This window comes from Neoarius graeffei, chromosome 6, assembly GCF_027579695.1.
Source record: "Neoarius graeffei isolate fNeoGra1 chromosome 6, fNeoGra1.pri, whole genome shotgun sequence".
NCBI classification, from domain to species: Eukaryota; Metazoa; Chordata; class Actinopteri; order Siluriformes; family Ariidae; genus Neoarius; species Neoarius graeffei.
The window spans coordinates 85,723,579-85,747,888 of NC_083574.1; the positions used below are offsets into that span (position 1 = coordinate 85,723,579).

Genomic DNA, 24,310 nt, shown 5'->3' on the forward strand with positions numbered 1-24,310 from the left:
CCTTCCTGATTCGCTGGCGTTAGTCATGCCACGTTGGTCATGTGACGCGACTGCTGAAAAACGGCGCGGGCTTTCACTTCCTGCTATTTGTCCCGAATCACTGCTCGTGCGCTTCACTCGCGCGCTCTGTGAGCTGCGCAGGGCCGGAGTGCGCACCCTCCAGAGGGCACTCGCTGTTCAGGGCGGAGTGATTTGGAGCGCAGGATGCCTGCGGAGCCGAGCGTATCCGTGTATTGGCGTTGCTGTGTGCACGCGAATCGTGTATTGGCGTTGCTGTGTGCACGCTAATCGTTTTAAAAACGTTAATCTGGTGATCCGCTGATACGGTCTAATGTAAACCCCACCTAAATTGAGCGTAGGTGTGAATGTGAGTGTGAATGGTTGTCTGTGTCTATGTGTCAGCCCTGTGATGACCTGGCGACTTGTCCAGGGTGTACCCCGCCTTTCGCCCGTAGTCAGCTGGGATAGGCTCCAGCTTGCCCGCGACCCTGTAGAACAGGATAAAGCGGCTACAGATAACGGATGGATGGATCGTTTCAACTATTTTCACTTGCTAAGATATCTTTTTTTTTTTACAGCGTGCAAATGTGATAAATAAAAACTTTACACAAAACGTCCGACAAAATTATTTCCGCTTAGGCGGACACCTGACAAATTGCATACATGCGTCGTCAAATATTCAAATTTGACAAGATTTACATCAACAGACATCTTTATCCTTCCTTGGACATTTCAGTTCTGTAATTTTCAAACTTCTTTGAGATTTTGAACCAGTCTAAAAAAATTAAACAAGATTTCATGCTTAACGATGAACGGAAACAAACCAGCGAAATGACAGGAGCAATTTGTGAAAAATGATGTAATAATTCTTGAAAAATAATTTAAAAAAAAAAAATACATTCTTATAGTCAAATACTTTCATTCCATATTTTGTTTTTTGTTTTTTTTTTTTGTGGGGGGGGGTTGTTTTCTAGTAGTTTTTATTTCATCCTCGGTTGGTTCAGCAACATGCGCCGCCATTTTTGTTTCTCTCTACTCATGGTATAGTATATGAGCTGATATCCTCGTAGTAGAGTAGCCAATCAGAGCTCACGATTGCTCATATCCAGTAAATGTGGACAGAATATCAGTTATCAGAAATCACAAACCTTTTTTTTTTTTATTGTTGTCAGGATCGCTCAGATCCTAATCACCATCTTACCCATCAGCCCTAATTTAATATGCGCCACAAATTACCACAAACAACGTGACAAATTCCAAATAACGAGGTTGATATACCATTCTTTCCCTCCAGTGCAAAATAAGCAGGCTTGCTGGTCCACAGTACACGAGCAGATCCACTGGGAGCAGCGCGACTTTTTAATTGGTCAGATATAAAATCAATAGGAAAAACTAAAAGCAGGAAACCTCTAAGTCAGCATTTCTCATGTGAACGTACTGTATATGCACACGTAATCGGCAGCCTAAAAGACGCCGGAGCGTCTTTGTGGTGTAAATGGGATCATCAAACTGGGAAGTGGAAAAAGACTCGAACTGCACCTTCAAACAACGACCTGATTTAACTGTTAAAAAAAAAAAATCCTGCAATTAATAAACTCAGCACACTGAGGAGGGAGAGAAAGCGAGAGAGAGAGAGAGACCAATCCGTGAACATCAATCAGTGGAAATAATACTTCCAACTTTTTTCTAAAGAGTCAGACTTTAAATGGCATTACATATGTAGTGCTGCATGAAAAATTAATCCAGCGAAGCCTTGAAATGTCAGGGGTAATGATCAGCAGTGCTCTCACCTCTTTTGCCTTCTGCTTCAAACGAGCCTGCTCTGGGTCCTCCTGCCTCGAGCGACTCTGTGTGTGTGAGAGAGAGAGAGAGAGAGAGAGAGAGAGAGAGAGAGAGAGAGAAAGGTTAACAGCTGTGGTGGAGATTCGCTCCTCTATAGAGGTGTGCACTAAAATAGAGCTGAAATGGGCCACAGACGAGGTGTCAAGGACAGTGTGTGTGTGTGTGTTCACAACGGTGCCTACACCGCCGGCGTTGCTCTCCAACCCGCTCCGATTATGCCCATAACTACACAATAGACGGCTGATTCTCATCAAAAGATGGTATTAAGAAATCCGCAGCGCGCGCACACACCTGGTCACCACACGCGCGCACACACAGAGCTTCTTTTGTTCAGAGTGACGTCCCTATACCAGTGTGCGCTGTGGAATTAACACCACCAGTATGTGTATGCAGATTAGGACTAAATCGTCGCGTCTCTGAAGTCGTTCTCTTTCTCAGACATAACGCACACATTCATACTTTGACAATCACACCGGTTCAGTCAAAACACACTTCCTAACCCAGTGAATGATATAAACAACTCACCACGAAACACGTGAGCTACTCCAAAACATGACCGAATTCTTAAATCTGATTGGTCGGACAGTGTTAGTTAAATTTTCTGTCTCACCGGCTTTGATAGGAGCTCCTGCTGTAATTCAGCTGACAGCTTTATATTAATAAAATGATCATTTCTATAGTAACAAGTGTTGCCAAGCAAAACAAACCTCACCCGGGAGCACTTACTGTATTTTACACCTACATGTTGATATTGGTAATAGCTGATTGATTGATTGATTGATTGATTGATTGATTGATTGATTGATTGATTGATTCCGAACAGTAAAGATATAAAACAAACAAAAAATAAAAAATGTAATCATCAAAACATCGTCATAAACAGAATAGCGTAGCCACAAGGCAATAACATAATAATGTTCGGAAAGGATTAGGAAGAAGTAAATAACTTATCAAATCCTAACCCTCTATAGACCCCTTCGCAGTAAACGTCATTCATATGTAAGCGGAAATTGCGCGCGCAGCCTGGACCCAAAAAAGACTCAGAAATGCCTAGTTGTTGTGTTTTCGGGTGTCAGAATCGTAGCAGTGACGGGGTTAAAATGTTCAGAATTCCAGCAGGATCTCACCCATTCCAAAAAAATATATAAAAATCGCTGACGTTTATGGCTACAAGCCATCAAACGTGTAGACTGGGATGAAAGCACCATCAAAAATGCGCAGGTTTGCAGCGCCCACTTCATCACAGGTAAGATCAGGCTATTTATTAAATCTTTCGTTTTTATTCTTTCTAGTCTTCGTTTATTGATGTAGCAAAATACTTTGGTAACGTTTGTCTGATTAGCTGGGTCATAGTTACACAATGTAATGAATATTGTTAGCATGTTAACTTAGCTTTGCATGCAGTTTTGTTTGTAGGAGAGCTCTCGCTTGACTCAAGCAGTCCAGATTTTGTGCCATCATTATTTGCGTATGCCGAAAATCACAATTTTAAAGCAAGGATGGAAAGGTAAAATTGTGTGCCCTCACTCTAAATGCCAACTTACGTTGACTGCTCTAACCTAGCTCCCGCCCCGTTCAGTTTCATTTCTGCTCTCTGCCTCTCGCTTTTTACGCAGCTCTGATTTCTCTTAGCTGCACTCTTTACACTATCATTCCTTTCATGCCATCACCTCCTGCAAATTGCTGTTTAGTGTTGGGATTTGCTGTTGTAGCTAAAGCCACATTGCCATCACATCACTGGCATAATTTGATTAAAACAAAATGAATATGAATGTCCCATTGTTAATCAAGTTGTACATGCCCGCACATAACAATCATATGCGTCTAAAGACTTGTAGGCACGAAGTTTTTCGTGGGTGTACACTGAAGTCTTGTCAATAAGGTACGAGTATATATCTGGCCATTGTATACCAGGGAACTTACGAACATCGTCCGTCCACTCTTTAATTAAATGCGGATCCGGTAGGCGATGTCCACTTGTTAGAGTTAACTTATTTATGTAGCATTCTTGATCTTGTAATGACAATTGTTTTGCATAATCTGACAGCTCATAATGCCGGTCTATGGGCAGCGCCATTGTTTCTGGGTCCAGGCTGCGCGCGCATCCTGGCAATGGTCGGTTTGTTTACAAACATGCGAAGGGGTCTATACCACCGCTAATCAAACGTCACTTTCCACCATAATAAACTATATATACAAAAGAAAGCAAAATCAAAAAAAAAAAGACGCATACCAAGACATGCCAACATGGTTCTCAATCATCAGCTGTCAGGTTATAGTCCTATGAAAATCCATGACATTTCAAAGCCATTCAAGGTCAAAGATCATGGTGCCAAATGAAAGCCCATACGGCACTTCCTATAAGTTGATAATGGTAAATATCTGGCTATCAGCAACTGTTTTCAAGTTACAGCCCTCTGAAAATCCGTGACCTTGAGTTTGACCTTTCAAGGTCAAAGATCATGGTGCCAAATGAAAGGCCATATGGGAGTTCCTATATGCTCATAATAGTAAACATTTGTCTATCAAGAACCGTTTCTGAGTTATAATGAAGAGTGTTATTTTGACCAAAAGGTTGACCTTTCTGGTGACCTTGACCTTCACCTTGACCCGATTACCCCCAAAATTTAATCAGGTAACCTACGGACCATTGCCCACCTACTCTGAAAATTTGAAGTCAATCGGTGCAACCGTCCAGACGCTAGATTGTTAACAGACAGACACACAAACAAACAAACTATGAGAGATACCCCATCATGCAGCATGTCAATGGAAGCAGAATTTAAAGATGAACATTTCTGGAATTGGTTTGAAGTAAATATGATGAATATGAAGGAAGATATCATGAAAAAAAAAATGATGTTGACTTTTTTGGTGACCTTGACCCTGACTGGATGACCCTCAAAATGTTGAAGGTTCTATTTGAGACCAATGCCCATCTGTCCTGAAAATTTCATGAAGATTGGTCCAGCCGTTTTCCCATAATGTTGCGAACAAAAAAACAAAGAAACCCCACCGAAAACAATACCCCGCCCCTTGGTGGACCCCTGGTGCGTTCATGTGCTATGGGAATTATGGTAAATACCAAACGCCGACATGGAAAGCACACAAGAACGCCCCCTCTTGTGGTATTTTCCACTGGGCAACTCGTAGAAAATTCTGATACACGAGTTGCCGAGATGAGATGAACTTTAACCTTTTCAACATGGCGGCGAGCGGTACAAGACTAGCTTATGAACCAAGAAAGAAGTGGTTTTCACCTACGGAAAGCTGACTCTCACCTTTTAAACGAGTCATGTTATGTATATTATATTATTATAATATGCATATTATAGCCTAATACAAAATATTCTGTGGCTGTCCAAAGAACGCCAACAATGATCTAGATACTGGCTACTCTCATTGTGGCTACAGCCAAATTTCCAAAAACTGCGTGGCATTCAATGTGTTAAGAAAATCTCTACTTGTCATGATCAGGAAATATTCAGCATTATTTAACTTTTGATTTTTGATAACTCATATTCCTGCTGCAGCTGATGAACAAGGCAATGTATAATTGTTTTAGCCAAATAACAGGCCTGATTCTGAATCTGGTCCACCATCTTTAATTTGTCAACAACAACAAAAGCATGTGAATACAACACACTGGTAAATACCACTTCCCAACTGGAAAATATCATCTTCCCATAGCACATGAACGCAGCATCCGTCCGGACGAGGTAACTACTAAACCAGGGACACGTACTGACTGAGTCCTGGTTTAAGAGGAATAAAACACTTCAGGACATGCTATTAAGGCCCGGTCCCGCAATACCGATAACTATAACTACAACTATAACGATAACTATAAATAAATCAGTCCCCTGCAGTTTATGTAATCGATGCTCACACCAGACCGATAATCCCTCTAGCCCAGGCCTGGGTTTATCTGTATCGCTGAGATTGCTTCTGGAGCCATTTTTCCAGGCCTGGACCTGATCCAATAAACATCTGACCAATCGGGTAATTGTTTACATGTGACGTTGTCTGAGCATGTGCCAGTTTCCCCGGGGCATCTTCGTACATCCTTGTTGCATCATGAAGTCACGGAATACGGATTCAAGGAAAATAAAAAATATAACATAAAAAAGCACGGTTCTTTTATTCACGGATATGTGCTTTTCTCATGAAATATCAATCGTAAATTAATAAACATACATACATATACATTTTATATATATATATATATATATATATATATATATATACATACAGGTAGGCGGCACGGTGGTGTAGTGGTTAGTGCTGTCGCCTCACAGCAAGAAGGTCCGGGTTCGAGCCCCGTGGCCGGCGAGGGCCTTTCTGTGTGGAGTTTGCATGTTCTCCCCGTGTCCGCGTGGGTTTCCTCCGGGTGCTCCGGTTTCCCCCACAGTCCAAAGACATGCAGGTTAGGTTAACTGGTGACTCTAAATTGACCGTAGGTGTGAATGTGAGTGTGAATGGTTGTCTGTGTCTATGTGCAGCCCTGTGATGACCTGGCGACTTGTCCAGGGTGTACCCCACCTTTCGCCCGTAGTCAGCTGGGATAGGCTCCAGCTTGCCTGCGACCCTGTAGAACAGGATAAAGCGGCTACAGATAATGAGATGAGATATATGCAGGTAAGCTATTTTAATTATGAACTATGGAAGTCTAATGAACTATGGAAGTCTAAACATTTGTTTTAGACTTCTTAATTTTTTTATCCGTGATGCATCATCCGTATGAAATCGGTAACCAATCCATAAATTATTAGCATCTGTGATGCATCCGTATTAAAATCCGTAACCACTCTGTATTTTGTCTCATCTCATCTCGTTATCTGTAGCCGCTTTATCCTGTTCTACAGGGTCGCAGGCAAGCTGGAGCCTATCCCAGCTGACTACGGGCGAAAGGCGGGGTACACCCTGGACAAGTCGCCAGGTCATCACAGGGCTGACACATAGACACAGACAACCATTCACACTCACATTCACACTCGCGGTCAATTTAGAGTCACCAGTTAACCTAACCTGCATGTCTTTGGACTGTGGGGGAAACCGGAGCACCCGGAGGAAACCCACGCGGACACGGGGAGAACATGCAAACTCCACACAGAAAGGCCCTCGCCGGCCACGGGGCTCGAACCCGGACCTTCTTGCTGTGAGGTGACAGCGCTAACCACTACACCACCGTGCCGCCCCGCCATATTTTGTATCCTTTTTTTATTATATTTCCATAGTCCGTGACCTATCTGTATTACATCAACCACCGGAGTGTGTGCATGGGTCGTTTTGAAGTCAAAGCTGTACAGTGTGATAGTCAGCTCGCATCACCACAACACTGATTACTTTTATTACACAACAATTTTCCAACACTAACAATGTTCTGTTTATTCCGATACACACTTTTAATCTGACTATAGTTACCTCTATAGGTAAGGAGGTTATGTTTTCAGTGCAGGTTGTTTGTCTGTCTGCCTTCAAGAAGGATTGCACAAGAACTACTGACCCGATTTCCATGAAACTTGGTGGAAGGGAGTATCATGGGCTAAGGAAGAACCAATTACATTCTGAAGTGGATCCAAGTCACGGGGAAGATCAACGGATTTAGTTTCACCTTCGCCAACATTACGAGATACAACCTTTGGCCTTGGAGGAGGTCTATTCTCTGTTTAATGTTAATTCATTCAGTGCGTTTACATGCACATAGAGAAAATCGAATTTCTGCCGTAGCTCGACTGAAATCGAAGTTCTAAATGCCATGGAAACACCTTAGCTCGGCTGAAATCGAACCGAACTGGATTTCTCGTAATCGAGCTACGTGACCTAGATTATGCGATTGTAGCCGAGCTACTTAGTGCATGTAAACCCTATCGAGCTACGTAGTCGAGCTACTTACTTCAGCACTGCCCCTTCCGGAAGTGACGAGTGACGAGACCACAAGCGGGAAACACAACAGCCTCGGTCGGCATGACAACAGTAGTAGTAGCGAGCAGCAGAAGAGGTCAGGAGGAACAACATCTCTCGATGTTGCTGTCCTCATCGTCGTTCTTCTTGTGAACACGGAACTGATAACTTTGTTTATACTCTTCTTCATGACGACAACTGGAAGTGTACCAACACGATGGGGCGTGTAGCGCCACCTGTGGCTCGGGTGCACAATGTACCTCACACAATAGCTTGATTTCCTTGTGTGCATGTAGGATTGGATTTCTCCGGCACCCCTGCTGGGACCCTTAGCTCGATTACCGACAGTAGCTCGATTTGGATGTGCATGTAAACGCACTGACTGATGCACATTTCAGGATGTGCTGAAAATTAACATTTTATACAATTTTAAAGCTTAAATACAAAATCCCAACATCGAGTTTTCCGACACCTCAGTAAAGAACCCTGTCATATTGTGCAGATTTTCTTCAATAAAGTAAAAAGGTTGCACATGTTTCTCAGTTCCCATATACAAATTTCTTCCTTGCTTAAATTTTCTTTACTTGGACCATGAGAACACTTTGAATGCTGCTACTTGTCTGTTGTGGTTTTCTTCCTTTCTTTCTAAATCTTACGTATGTTTGACATTAATTGGTCCGCTGCTAGTACGAGTCTGATCCTAGTTAAAAGAAGGTGAACTGTGTGAATTCCTCTAATTGCACTCGATCTCTATCAAGGTCCCTCGTCTCGCTCTCTCTTGTGTTTATGATTTCTTTTTTTAACTGCCCTGAGGTGCTCAGAGGCACAGATTTTGTCATTACTCATCCTTACAGAGAGAGGGAGAGAGAGAGAGATTTCTCTCTAATTGGCTTTAAATATATCAGGAGGTTCACGTTCTGGTCGCTACTAGGCTGAGAGAAGTGTCTCCGACTTGAGTCATATTTTAAAGGGACAGTGAAGGGGGGATTATTTTAGCTGGTTCACGTTTAAGAGGTCAGACAGCTGAGCAATGAGAGCGAGACAGCAGAAAGCAAGGACACAAATGAAGTGTGTGTGTGTAAAGTCTAGCCCACATACACTCATTAGTCTCTAACACGCTCGCAAACTATATTTTTCATGTTTTTTTTAAATACAAACAAAGTGGCATAATTCTACAAATTCAGCCAGAATGTCAATAAAACACTCATTATTTTCTCCATGTTCACTGGATAGGAGCAATCGAAATAAACACTCTACTCGAAAACACATACAAAAAAATACAAAAAATACAAAAAAAAAGGAACAAAATATGGAATGAAAGTATTTGATGGTAAGAACGTATCTTTTTTTTTTTTTTAGTTTTCAAGAATAATTATTTTCGCATTTTTCACAAACTGCGAGTGTCATTTCGCCGGTTTGTTTACATTCTAAGCGTAAATTATTTTGTCGGACATTTTGCGTAGTGGGCGGCACGGTGGTGTAGTGGTTAGCGCTGTCGCCTCACAGCAAGAAGGTCCTGGGTTCGAGCCCCGGAGCCGGCGAGGGCCTTTCTGTGCGGAGTTTGCATGTTCTCCCCGTGTCCGCGTGGGTTTCCTCCGGGTGCTCCGGTTTCCCCCACAGTCCAAAGACATGCAGGTTAGGTTAACTGGTGACTCTAAATTGACCGTAGGTGTGAATGTGAGTGTGAATGGTTGTCTGTGTCTGTGTCAGCCCTGTGATGACCTGGCGACTTGTCCAGGGTGTACCCCGCCTTTCGCCCGTAGTCAGCTGGGATAGGCTCCAGCTTGCCTGAGACCCTGTAGAAGGATAAAGCGGCTAGAGATAATGAGATGAGATGAGATTTTGCGTAGTTTTTATTTGTCGAATTTGCAAAAAATAAAAGTGCTCTGTTTATCAAAAGCCAGTGAATGTGGACAGAATAAAACCGTTATTCCACTCAAATCTCGTTATACACTACCGTTCAAAAGTTTGGGGTCACCCAGACAATTTTGTGTTTTCCATGAAAAGTCACACTTTTATTTCCCACCATAAGTTGTAAAATGAATAGAAAATATAGTCGAGACATTTTTCTGGCCATTTTGAGCATTTAATCGACCCCACAAATGTGATGCTCCAGAAACTCAATCTGCTCAAAGGAAGGTCAGTTTTATAGCTTCTCTAAAGAGCTCAACTGTTTTCAGCTGTGCTAACATGATTGTACAAGGGTTTTCTAATCATCCATTAGCCTTCTGAGGCAATGAGCAAACACATTGTACCATTAGAACACTGGAGTGAGAGTTGCTGGAAATGGGCCTCTATACACCTATGGAGATATTGCACCAAAAACCAGACATTTGCAGCTAGAATAGTCATTTACCACATTAGCAATGTATAGAGTGCATTTCTGATTAGTTTAAAGTGATCTTCATTGAAAAGAACAGTGCTTTTCTTTCAAAAATAAGGACATTTCAAAGTGACCCCAAACTTTTGAACGGTAATGTACACGGCTTATAGCCAACTCGGTGCTACGTGCCTCATCAGCTATCAGCTCATGTACAACTCGATTTCGTGGAATAACTGTTAATTGTACCTCGACAGCTATTCAAAAGATGGGTCACTTTATTTTATGAGTGCTAACTTGTTACTAACTTGCAGAGAAGCAGCCCTTCTTTCTCCAAACGTGATAAGATGAATTATTCCCCAAAAATTATATTCTTGTTTAATCTTGTGTATCAAAAAGGGTTCTGATTTGTCTAAATGCATTTATGGCCCTTTTCCACTACCCTTTTTCAGCTCACTTCAGCCCGACACGGCTCGCGTTTCGACTACCTCAGAGCAGCACGACTCGGCTCGCTTCAGCCTTACTCAGCACCCAAAACTCGCACGGTTTTGGAGTGGGGCTGAAGCGAGCCAAAACGAGCCAAGTGGGGCTGGGGCGTGAGGAGACACTCCTCTGTGCACTGATTGGTGAGGAGGAGTGTCCTCACACGCCCACACACGCCCCGCGAGCACGCTGGGATCTGTAAACACCGTAAACACGGAAGAAGAAGAATTACGAATTACGAGAATTTCTGAAGCCTTATGCGCCTCGCCTCATCTATACGCTCTTGCCAGTATCTGTCCGCGTTGTCGGTGACAACAAGCCACAGCACCAAGACCAGCAACACTAACGACTCCATGTCCTCCATGTTTATTGTTTACTATCCGGGTCGTGAGACTACCGCTTAAAAGGTCACTGATGTCACTGTTTGCGCCGCCTAACGACATCACGTGACGTCCACCCACTTTCGCTAACTCCACCCAATGTGTCCACTCACTTCCAGCCAGCACGATTCAGCACGGTTGTAGTCGAAATGCAACTCCAACAGCCCAACTCAGCTCGACTCAGCCCAACTCAGCATGGCACGGCTCAGCCCAACTCAGCCGCGTTGGTAGTGGAAAAGCGGCAATAGATGCATGTTTCTGCACTTCCTTTTTTAAGCAGAGGAGTTTTGTATGAGGGGCAGGAACAGTGCAGATTGTGGTGCAGTTCATTGCTTATTATTCTTTGTGTAACTGCTGGTTTCAGGTCGTCCTGCAACTCTTTTCAAGAAATCGCCGGCTTCTTTCTTACCTTCCTTATCATATCTGAGAGCGCACTCTGAAACCTGTCCAGGGATGATTAATTGTGGCTCTATGAATTTTCCAACTGCATATGACTGAACCAAATGTAGTGACGGGGATGTTTAAGGTTTTTACTATGGCTGTGTAGCTTTCTCAATTCAAGAGTAGTTTAATAGTTTTGTCCTTAAGAACTTGAGCTCTGCAGCAATGTTTAGGTAGGTGATATGTGTCAAAGTAACATCTACATCAGGGCTTTTCAAAGTGTGGGGCGCGCCCCCCTGGGGGGCGCCAGAGTTCTTCGGGGGGAGGGGGGGGGGCGCAACGTGAGGAGCCTTTACCAGAGACAAAATGGATCGATTTTTAGTACCTAAAGCTACAGTGAGTGAGGAGACAAAGTCTGGGCCAAGCAAAAAAACCCAGAGCCTCCAGGATGTTGCGATTTGCAACTTCAGCGCAAATTCAACCAATCCCCGCAAATTCAGGGCGGTGTTACAATTATATCCAATCACCGCAACTTTACCGCAAATTTGACCAATTGTTGGCATCGTCTTGAGGTGACATCGACAAACTACCTTCCGCCTTACTTCCGTGTTTACGTTCAAGAGAAGCAGCATGCGCGCAGTGTTGCCAGAGTGGTTTTAAGTGCATTTTGGCGGGTTTTGAACATATTTTGGACTGGAAAACGTCAGCAGTATCTGGCAACACTGCATGATGTGCGAGTCAATGTTTATGTAGGCTTAAATTCTGTTACTGAAAGTGTGTGATGTTTACAGTGAAGCACTGTGTGCACTTTATTTTTTTTTTTTTTTACTTAATACAAGAAAGTAATGGATGCCAACATTTTTGCCAAAATGGTATTTTATTTTCCATTGTTTAGGCAGCTTCAGCATCATACTGTGAGATTCTGTTCAAATTGTTTTTTTTTCTTCTATGAAGCCTGAGCCATTTATTTTATTAGTTTATAATTATTGTTTAATTTAGTCTTCAGGAGAGACTGCCTGCACACAGTACTAGTATTAATAGTTTTTTTTTCTTACATGAAAGCTGAGGCATTTATATTATATTTAAGGTAACTTCATGTTGTGCTGTGAGGTTCTCTGCACTTTAACTTTTGAACCAACAGGTGCATTTGGATAAGTAAAGCCTATTTTTCTGCATTTCTGTAGTCCTGGTAATCTTTTATATTGGTAAAGTTGTTTATAGGACCATTTCTCAGTGTCTTTGTTTTTTAATCAATAGTTTTTCAGTAATAACTTAATATTTAACATATCACTCAATTTTAATCACAAAAAGAGAAAATCGCAACAATTTCTCGCAACTTTCACTTCCTCCCGCAATGTAATCGCAACAAAAACCTAAAAAACACCGCAACTTTCATCACAATTTTTTTGGAACCCCCCGCCCGCAACAGACATTTTAGCCCGCAACAATCACAAAAAAGGCCCGCGGAATCCTGGGGGACTGGAAAAAGAAGGAAGTCTGACCACGATTATTTAAAGTTTGGATTTTCATGGACTGGATCTGAAGATGCTCCACTGCCACAGTGTGTTGTCTGCCAAGAGGTGCTAGCTAACGATGCTATGAGAGGTTTAAAATGTGTAAAACAAGATGTTTTAAAAAGCACAGATGTTTAAAATGTGAAAAAGAAAAAAAAAATGTGTACAACAACCATTTTTTAAAAATACGAATGGAACATTAAGTATAGCAACAACAAAAATTGTGGGGGGGGGGGGGGGGGGGGGGGGCGCTGTTGTTTATTTGCTCTCTGGGGGGGGGGGCTGACTCTCCCACACTTTGAAAACCCCTGATCTACATGAATGCCAGGACCCAAGGATTCTCAGCAGAACATTGCTCAGAGCATCACACTGCCTCTGCTAGCTTGCCTTCTTCCCATAGTGCATCCTGGTGCCAGGGTTCCTGCTGGAGCTCGTCACACTTATCACTGACAAACATAATCCATCAGTGACGAAGAGAAAATTACTAGCAGTCATCACAGTGACAAATGTATTTGTCATCATTATCGTAAGTCAACTTTTCTAGAAATCCCTCCACAAAATCACTCAGTTTGCCAAAATCCAACCCCAGTGAAGAGATGGCAGGAAGCCAGAGTGTAAACAATGAGCACGTGTTTGTGACCAATAAAAATGGTCTACACATAAATGACCAAATGAGCTCCAAGCTTTTGACCAATCACAGTGCGTCTTAATTGGCCTGGTGTGGTGGTGTAATCATATCCGCGTGAACCGAACAATGGCGCAGTCCAAGCCGATGAAGGTTTTTTGGGCGGGCTTCTTCAAGCACTGAAGATGATTTAAGGGCTGAAACAGCCACGGGGGAGGCACGCTCAGAGCCCCAACCGTCCCCGAGCACATCGGACAGTGTCAGTAATACAAAGGTCAGTAATACAAGCAACTGAAGGGAACTATGTTGTTTCGGGCAGCATGGCATGTTGAGTTCCCGTGGCAAACATATGATGAAAAACGCGACGTCATTCTGCATCCGGTTCGTAAATCAATGGGAAATTCGGATTCCTTCACTGTTGGTTGTTCCAAAATTCTTCTCAACTGTGTTAGTTGTAAATCAAGTTTTGTGTTGAAGTAAAGGCTAAATGGAGTCCTGATACCTCTTTTGAATAATTCCATGCTAAAATATCCTTAAGTAAGCTCAAACTAAAGAGGTTTATTTTAGCTTGATGTTACACGGGGTGCCCAAAATCAAGTCTCTCTTATTAGAGGCTGGAGTGGAGCCTAAATTTTATCTGTAATGGAGAGGCCTAGCTGTATCTGTACAAATATTTGACTTGTGCCAGTTTGGTTGGTATAAACTTGTATTAATCAACTTTGACAGGTCAGTAACTAAGAAAAAATACAGACTACAAAAAAGTGAATACTTCTTTGACTTGATTTTTTTCAAGGAAAAAAGTGGAGAGTATTTTTCAGAACCCGGGGGAACCCTGTGGTGCCATCTCTTCCCCAAGTAAGCGACACGCACACACTCAGCCGTCCACATGATGTAAAAGAAAACATGATTCATCAGACCAGGCCACCTTCTTCCATCGCTCCATAGTCCAATTCTGATGCTCACATGCCCATTGTAGGTGCTTTCGGTGATGGACAGGGGTCAGCATGGCAATGCAACCCCATACGCCGCAAACTGAGATACACTGTGTGTTCTGATACCTTTTGATCTTAGCGAGCATTAACTTTTTCAGCAATTTGTGCTACAGCAGCTCTTCTGTGGGGTTGGACCAGATGGGCATCAATGAGCCTTGGGTGCCCATGAGCCTTGGAGAGGTTTCTGACCAATTCATCACAATTTGGCCTTTATCAAAGTCGCTCAGATCCTTACACCTGTCAGTTTTTGACGCTGATTGTTCCTATAACATATCACGTAAAAATGACCACAACTAGACTAAAAGATGTCTTCTTCTCTTATATAATGAGACAAACAGGTCCTGGGGGAATGATGATGATGATGATGATGATGATGAAGTACATCTTGCTTTATTTTTGTTTATCCTGTGCAGTGATTCCTGTGGGATTTGTGGGTTTTATCATGAAAAAAAGATCTGTGCACTGTATGCTGTCTTTGCTTTCATCCTATGGCTGCCTTTACAACAAAAAGGGCAGATATTGATCAAGGACACACTCAGATGCACCCGGTTTTAAAGCTGTTCCAATTTTATGTATTTAGTCTAAACCCAGTTTAGGCCAAGGAAATAAAAATATCCAAAAAGGAAATAAAGTATCCTGCTACTTTCAGGTCATCCTGCAACTCTTTTTGAAATAACTGCTCACTTCACTCTTACCTTTTTTTTTAAAGATTTTTTTGGGGGGCTTTTTTCACCTTTATTATTGGATAGGACAGTGTAGAGACAGGAAATGAGCGGGAGAGAGAGAGAGAGAGAGAGAGAGACGGGGAGGGATCGGGAAATGACCTCAGGCCGGAATCGAACCCGGGTCCCCGGATTTATGGTATGGCGCCTTATCCACCTGAGCCACAACGCCCCCCACTCTTACCTTTTTTTTATCATTAGTCTGACAGCGTGTTGTTAAATTTGGGATTTGATGATTAGTTGTGCAAAAGAAAAGAAAATTTCATTCATCTTTTGAGTGTTAACTATTTAAACTCCTGGGGCCTGTCAACAGGACAAAACATACTCCTATATGACTTACTTTCTTGACTACGCACCGTGACTACTGAACAATTAATTCTAATTACTGGCTGTCGAAGTTTGTGATGATAATGCGTTAATGCAAATTCTTTTTCACGCCACAATTTTTTTTTTACTTGCGATTAACGCATGCACATTCCGTGCTCCTTCCCCTGTAGTTTGGGAATCAGGAAGTGACGTAGTGTGAGTGAACAATGTAGCGGGTAGTTGGTCGGTGTAAGTTGTGATATAGTGCATTTATGAAGAGGATCAATTTATATTGTTGCATTCTGATTGTTTACATAAAACGTGTGTGTTTCTTATATGCTTTTGATGGTCCAGAGGGGAGAAAAGATGTGTAAAGATCCAGATGTGTGCATGTGTGTGTCTCTAAGCTGCTTACTGGAGAGTTAGTTTTATTCTAATAAATGTGTGAGTGATGTAAAAGTGTTTAGAAATGCAGTTTTTGCTCATGAATCTCATCTCATTATCTCTAGCCGCTTTATCCTTCTACAGGGTCGCAGGCGAGCTGAAGCCTATCCCAGCTGACTATGGGCGAAAGGCGGGGTACACCCTGGACAAGTCGCCAGGTCATCACAGGGCTGACACATAGACACAGACAACCATTCACACTCACATTCACACCTACGGTCAATTTAGAGTCACCAGTTAGCCTAACCTGCATGTCTTTGGACTGTGAGGGAAACCGGAGCACCCGGAGGAAACCCACGCGGACACGGGGAGAACATGCAAACTCCGCACAGAAAGGCCCTCGTCGGCCACGAACCCAGACCTTCTTGCTGTGCGGCGACAGCGCTAACCACTACACCACCGTGCCGCCCTTGCTCATGAACGTTCTGAGTTATTACATTTTACTAGAAAACATCTTTATGAGCTGTGTGGCTAAACAAATGTATTTATTTGGGTTTTGTATTTTTATTTTCTTTATTTAAAGACAGCCACTCCTGTTGTAGGAGACAACTTTAGTTTAATCTTGCTTTTGTTTAGAGACTCATATTTTGCTTTAGATTTACTGGCACTTGACTTGGGACTTTTATTTTGACATTAGCCTTAGGTCACCTGTTCAGATAAAAGATAGTGTCTTCTATGTGCTCGGTCTAGTCTCAGTTAGACAGTGGAAGATGCTGGTGACCGATTGTTTTTTTATATTACCGCTTCCAAGCTATGCTTGAACAATTAGACTTAACTCTTAGACTACTTTGATTTCACCAGTTGGAACTTACACTTTTGGAATAACCCTTTTGTGGCTTTCTACTGGACTGTTCCTACCATCACTCAACACAGATATGAGTAACAGCCGGACACAGTGTTTGAGATAAACGCGTAACAACTAAACAGCATCTAAAGTTTTTTGACTTTGTTTGACCATTACATTAGTTAAAAACTCAGTTTTAAAGTGCTGGAATTGTCTGTTTGAATGAAACTGTACCTTGGATTTGAATCAAAATTGTTTGGACTGTGTGCTTCACTTGTGCTGCAACCTGCCTTTAAATACCTTTTTGGGTTTGTTGACTTGAGTGCAAGCACTTTGTTTGAACCTGCTAATGAACTGTATATTCCGTGTTGCTGTGTGCTTGTTCAACTTTTGTTTGGAAATTAATTGAATGTCCGTGTCGTAACTGAAATTGCTACAAACGTGTCTCCGTCAATATCTATTGATCTAGAGCCTGCTGATTCTCCTGCTGAGGCTACTGATCCAGCCATCGTGATGAAGAAATTCAGTCAGTTCATTGCAACCCGTAGAGGGAAACGGGGTATTTGTACACGAAAACAAAATTAATTAAAAAAGAGCTTTGTGATGAAGCCAGTGTTGCTGATGTGGACAAAGGTGTTCAAGGTCTCATTATTGCATTAAATGAATTTGACGAAGCTCATGGTTCTGTGCAGCAAATGTTAACTGGTGATGAAAAGGAAAACAACAATGCTAACTGGTATGAGCCAAAAAAAAAAGAGTACCTTATCATTTTTAAAGGATGTGGAAACATGGAAAGGCAACTAAGCTGTTAAACAAGCAAATCAAAACAGGTCTGGACGTTCTTCGAAATCTGGTGGATCTTCAGTGTCATCAGCACACTCAAAAGCCAAAGCTGAAAAAGCAGTTCTTCTGGAACGTGCTGCTGGACTTGCAAAGAAACATACTCTGGAAATGCAAAAGGTGCAACTGCAAAATGCAATAAAACAGAATGCCTTGGAAACTGATGTAGCTGCAGCAAATACCAAAGTCCAGGTTCTTGAGAATTATAAGAAACAATTAGAGGGTTACGAAACAAAATCTGTCTCTTAGTCGAACCCACCTGGAGATGGCATGAATTCTTACCTGGAAACACAAGAAAAATGCTTAAAAAGAAACTTCCGTGGCTCCAGAGCCATCAGTTGAATATGCAAATATACATGTGGTTCCTAAAACTCCTCTTCAGCTGTTTACAGCTCAAACAAAAACAGTTGCCCTCTCAACCACCAATGGTCGAGGAAATGTTTCATCAACCAACATCAGCAGCAGCAGCTACTTCTACCCTGACACCCCAACCAATATACTCAAATACAAGTAGTGGCTTGAATGACATGATAAAACTTCTTGTTCAACAACAAAGGCTATCTTTACTTCCCACCAGGGACATTCCCGAGTTTGATGGAGAACCTTTGAACTTTGCCCGCGTGAAAGGTCTATTCATACATGGAATTGAAAATAAGGCCATCAGTAATGACGACTGCTTATATTACCTGGAACAATACACTTCCGGCCAACCAAGGGAACTGGTCAGGAGCTGTTTACACATGGATGCACATGAGGGATATGAAGAGGCAAAAAGGCTGCTGAAGTATCATTTTAGTGACAAATTAAAGCTCACTAGTGCATACATGGAGAAGGCCTTAAGTTGGAGCAACATTAAACCTGAAGATGGAAAGGCATTATCCAGTTATGCGCTTTTTCTTCGAGGATGTTGTAATCTGTCGCAGAACCTGGAGGACATGGAAGAGCTTAGCCTACCTTCTAATCTATGGCTTCTTGTTTCAAAGCTCCCCTGCAAGGGAGAAGTGGAGGTCTGTTGCATTTGATGTCCTGGAGCAAAGGAAAACAAGAGCTACCTTCTCTGATCTGGTTAACTTCATTGAGAAGGTTAGAAATCATGCAAGATCCACTCTTTGGTGATTTACAACCATCATTCCCCACTAAAAGTGTTTTCAGACAAAGTCTGTACCAGATTCTAAGCTTTCCTATAAAAGCAAAGGCAGTAGCTTTGTCACCACAGTGGCAGACACGCTTCACAGGACTGAGATTCTCAAACAGGAAAGGTTAAAGAAACAAGCTCTGAATGACAAGTTAGATACCTCAAACCTTTGTCCCATTTGGAATGGTAAACATGTCATGATGAACTGCTATCCAAGTCTCAGAATAAGCGCGTTGAATTGAAGATGAAGGGTATTTGCTTTGGCTGTTTAGTAAAGGGCCATATGAGTAAAGATTGTAAAAGGCACATCACCTGTACAGTGTGTTCTAAGAAACATCTGAGTATCCTGCACATTTCAGAAGCCTGATGCTGAACTCTTGAAGGAAAAGAGCACCAGTGGGTCCAAAAAGGCTGTGAGCAGTGGACTGGTCTGGCTGGAAAAGAAAAGGCTTTGGATTCAGTAATCATCATCATTGCACACTGGCAATTGTACCTGTTCAAGTGAAGTAAAGTAACTCGACTTGCACATTCCTTGATCCAGGTAGTTCTGCCACATTTTTGCATGGAAAATCTCAGAAGATGGTTGAACGCAAAGGGGAGACATCACAAGATCCTTGTGCGCACTATGGGCTGGGAGAAACCCATGGACAGCCTGGTCATTTAGAGGTTTGGAAGTAAGCAGTCTGGAAGGAGAAAACTTCTTTGAGTTGCCAGATGTTTACACCCAGGAAAAAAATCCTGGTCAGTAAAGCTCCTATCCCACAACAAAAGGATTTGGAGAAATGGCCATATTTGAAAGAGGTGCGCTTACCGAGTATTGACACTAACCTTGACCTGCTAATTGGAATGAACGTGCCCAAGCTTATGGAATCTTGGAGGATAATAAATAGCAAGGGCAATGGGCCTTTTGCAATTAAAACCCTGCTGGGTGGGTAGTGAATGGTCTCCTCCATGGTGAGCACACTTGTCTCAATAAGCAAGGTAAGCCATATGTTTACACCAACCGGATTTCAATAGAAAGTGTGAGTGAGCTCCTGGTCTGGCAGTTCAACCATGCCTTCTCTGAGAACACCTCCGAGAAGGTTGAGAAGTCTCAAGAAGACCTGTGGTTTCTGAAGATAATGGATACCTCTGCAAAACTTAAAGATGGACACGATGACTTGCCACTGCCATTTAAAAGGGATCCTGAAATGCCAAACAGATAGATGGCAGAGCAAAGAGTAGTGTCCCCAAAAAGGAAGTTGATTAAAGACCAGACCTTCCAGGATGAGTACAGGCTATTCATGGATACCATTCTGAAGTGTGGACATGCTGAGCTTGTACCCAAAGATCAACTCGTATTGCAGAATGGCAAGGGCTGGTACATACCTCACTATGGGGTCCATCATCCCAAAAAAGTAAGTTTGCAGGTAGTTTTCGACTGCTCTGCATCTTATCAAAGAACATCCCTCAACAGTGAGCTTATACAGGGCCCAAACCTTACAAACTCCTCGATTTGGTAGTCCTGTTGCGCTTTCATCTTGAGAATTGTGGTTATTTTCGCCAACATGGAGAAAATGTTTCAAGTCAAGATCTCACCAGAACATGCTGACTTCCTTTGCTTCCTATAGTGGAATGAAGAAGACCTCACTCAACCCCTCATGGAACATCGGATGATGGTTCATTTATTCAGAGCAACATCAGCGTCTCGTTTTGCCAGCTACGCCCTGAGGAGAACCGCTGAGGACAACAAAAACAACTTCTCAGCTGAGGCAGTGAGTACTGTCTTGAATAACTTTTACGTGGATGATTTGCTAAAGTCAGTGGATAGAGGCCCACGCCATTCGCTTGTACCAGGAATTGAAAACCCTCTGTGCAACTGGAAGCTTCAATTTACCAAAGTGGTCCAGTAACAGCAGAGTAGTCTTGGCTCACATTTCTGAGCCTGAAAGGGCAAAGGAGGTGAAGGATTTGGACCTAGGCATTTGAAGACCTACCTCTGGAATGTGTCCTTTGTGTGCAGTGGTGTGCTGAAGAGGATGTCTTTGGTGAGGAATTCTGTCTATGGTTAGTTCAATTTATGACCCGCTAGGATTTCTTGCCGCCTTAACCTTTCCAGAAAAGCACATCCTACAGGAACTGTGTAGGCTTAACCTCGGCTGGGATGACGAGATCCCTAAAACATATGCTCAATCCTGGAAACAGTAGCCGCATGGGCTTAGGACGCTCATGGACTTTATCACTCGCTGCTTCAAGCCAAAGAATTTTGGAAATGTGGAATGTGCACAGATTAATCACTTTTGTGATGCAAGTGAATCTGGATACGGTACAGTGACCTATTTAAGGCTGAACAACAGCCGGGATCAAGTGCACATAACCTTTTGTTATGGGAAAATCCAGAGTGGCTCTACTGAACCTAATGACGACTCCATGTCTTGAATTGACTGCTACAGTTTTGGCAGTTTGTGTTGACCGGATGCTGTCCATTGAATTGCAACGGAAACCATCTGTATTTTGGACACAGTACAACAGTCTTGAAGCACATCAGAAATGACAACAGACTATTTCATACCTTCATTGCAAACTGCATCATCATCATCATCATTAGGGGTACATCTGACGTCTACAAATGGAAACGCATTCCTGGCAAAATGAACCCAGCAGATCATGCCTCACATGGACTGAATCTTGAGGAGTTTCTGAAGAATAACCTCTGGATCAGTGGACCCAAATTCTTGACAAACTTACAACGTTGCCCCAACCTACCATCTGAGCTTGCAATCCCTCCAGATGGCCGGCGCTGAGGAGAGAAGTGATTGAGGTACATACCACTGTTACAAGTGACTGTGATGCCGCCACCACCACACTACTTAATTACTTTTCAACATAGAGTAAACTAAAAAATGCAGTAGCATGGATGCTTAAGTTTAAGAGCTTGCTTGTCCAAAACGTCCTGAAAGGGACCATGAAGACACTAAAACCTGGTTCTATGGTACTATCGGTTGAGGACACTGAACATGCATAAGAAGCCATTGCTGAAGTTCTGCCAAAATCGGGGATTCTCACGGGAAATGGTAAACCTATGGAACAGAAAGAGCTTTTTTTTTGTCTATGATCTATCTTCAGGCTGGATCCAGTGCTTGACCATGGCATCTTAAGAGCTGATGGTCGTCTGAGCAAAATGGCTTTGCCAGAAGAGCAAAAACATCCTGCCAGCTTGCCTAAGGAACGTCGTGTTTTGAAGCTTGTGCTTCAGCATATACACCAGCAGGTTGGGCACAATGGAAGAAATCATGCTATTGACCTGTGGCAGTGGGGGCATGGCCTAGCATCAGTTTGTGAATGGAGGGCAGGGCCAGGGAAAGTGACTGGCAAAGTCAATGCACCTGTTGTCAATTAATTTTGTGTGTGTGTTGCAGTGATAGTGGAGGATAGAAAAGGAGGGAGAGAGCAGAGAGAAGGGCTTCCCCCCAGACCAGAACACAAGTGTGTGTGTGTCTAGAACAACCGTTAAAGCTGAAAAGTGTTAAGAAAATAAGTGTATGTGAACGTCATCTCTCACCTGCCGTGCTTCTGTACTCCATCCACATCAGGGACTTATTACAGTGGTGCCAAAAACTCTATGGAAGAAATGCTGGGTTCCTTGTGCAAATTCCCTGGCAAGGAAAATCATGAACAAGTGCGTGCCCTGCAGATGGCAACATGTATGTGCAAGTGAACAAAAGATGACTGACTTGCCAATTGACCATTTGACCCCTGACCTTTCTCACATGTCAGAGTGGACTATTTTGGACCAATTGAGGTGAGAAGAGGGTGTGGCATGGCAAAGTGGTATGGTGTGATTTTCACTCGTCTCACCAGTAGGGCAGTTCATCTGGAAGTGGCGCACTCTATGGACACAGACTCCTGTGTGAATGAGTTCAGGCACTTCATTTCAAGAAGAGGTCAAGTAAGAGAATTTAGGTCAGACAATGTAACTAATTTGATCTCCACTGAAAAAGTTGAGGAAAGTCTTGGAATGTGGAGCAGATTGAGCGCAGTCTCTTACAAAAAGGTGTCAAGTGGACATTTAATCCTCCTGCTGGTTCCCATCACGGAGGCATTTGGGAACAACTAATCCAAATGGTAAAAAGGATTTTGCTGTCTGTCAAAAGCCAACAATCTTTGGATGACGAGAGTCTTGTCCCTGTGATGTGAGGTAGAATCCATCTTGAACAGCCGTCCTTTGACAACTCTTTCAGATGACCCCAATGACTTGGAACCACTGACTCAATAATTTACTCCAGCTCAAAGTCCAACCTATATACACTACCACCAGGACTATCCATGGAAGATCTATGTCAGGAGGCGGTAAATACAATACATCGCTGATCTTTTCTGGACGCACTGGATACGGGCGTATCTTCCGCTCTGCAGGAATGACAGAACTGGTCCCATGTCGAGCGGAATTTCTGTGTGGGAGACACTGTTGTGGTGGCTGATGCTACGGGACCACGAGGCTCGTGGGTAATGGCAAGAGTCACTGAAGCTATAAAGGATTCCAAAGGCCTTGTCCGTATTGTACGACTCCAGACTAAAACAAACCAGCTCCAAAGGCCCATCAACAAGATATGCCTCTTAGTAGAAGCTGGCAGCCAAGACTGAACTGAGGCTCATGGAATGTGCACGTGCATCCTTTTGCACCACATACTGGTATTTGCACTCACCTTCTCATCTCATTATCTCTAGCCGCTTTATCCTGTTCTACAGGGTCGCAGGCAAGCTGGAGCCTATCCCAGCTGACTACGGGCGAAAGGCGGGGTACACCCTGGACAAGTCGCCAGGTCATCACAGGGCTGACACATAGACACAGACAACCATTCACACTCACATTCACACCCACGGTCAATTTAGAGTCACCAGTTAACCTAACCTGCATGTCTTTGGACTGTGGGGGAAACCGGAGCACCCGGAGGAAACCCAGGCAGACACAGGGAGAACATGCAAACTCTACACAGAAAGGCCCTCGTCGGCCACGGGGCTCGAACCCGGACCTTCTTGCTGTGAGGCGACAGCGCTAACCACTACACCACCGCGCCGCCCCGGTTTTTGCAATATAAAAGAGTAATTGGCTCCCTTTTTTTGCAAATATATTTTTATAGCATGCTCCACCACGCACTTGCTATAAGGGGCTAGAGATGTAGGAGCTAAATTTAGTTTAATCTTGCTTTTGTTTAGAGACTCATATTTTGCTTTAGATTTACTGGCACTTAGCTTGGGACTTTTATTTTGACATTAGCCTTAGGTCACCTGTTCAGATAAAAGATAGTGTCTTCCATGTACTTGGTCTAGTCTCAGTTAGACAATGGAAGATGCTGGTGACCGATAGTGGTTGGGGTTTGTTTGTTTGGTTTTTTTAATAACTGCTTCCAAGATGCGCTTAACTCTTAGACTACTTTCATTTCACCAGTTGGAACTTACACTTTTGGAATAACCCTTTTGTGGCTCTCTACAAAAAAATTGGGTTTTACACCACTGTGTGTCACCTGCTTGCCTGCCTGCTGTCTACCTCTCTTCATCCCTGCCTTGCCTCCCTACCTGACTGACTGCTTGGCCTCTTCCTGCCATCATTGAATACAGGTATGAGTAACAGCCGGACACAGTGTTTTTGAGATAAGCA

The 24,310-nt window shown here is 43.0% G+C and overlaps 1 protein-coding gene across 2 annotated transcripts in view; it reads right to left on the reverse strand.

The window, feature by feature from the left end:
* The window catches only part of LOC132888126 (transcription initiation factor TFIID subunit 4-like), a 275,470-nt gene that overhangs the window by 153,029 nt on the left and 98,131 nt on the right, over positions 1 to 24,310 (reverse strand). For both annotated transcript variants that reach the window (XM_060924138.1, XM_060924137.1), the window contains one exon: positions 1,791 to 1,847. In XM_060924138.1, the coding sequence (XP_060780121.1) occupies positions 1,791 to 1,847 (57 nt within the window). The remainder of the gene's footprint in view (positions 1 to 1,790; positions 1,848 to 24,310) is intronic.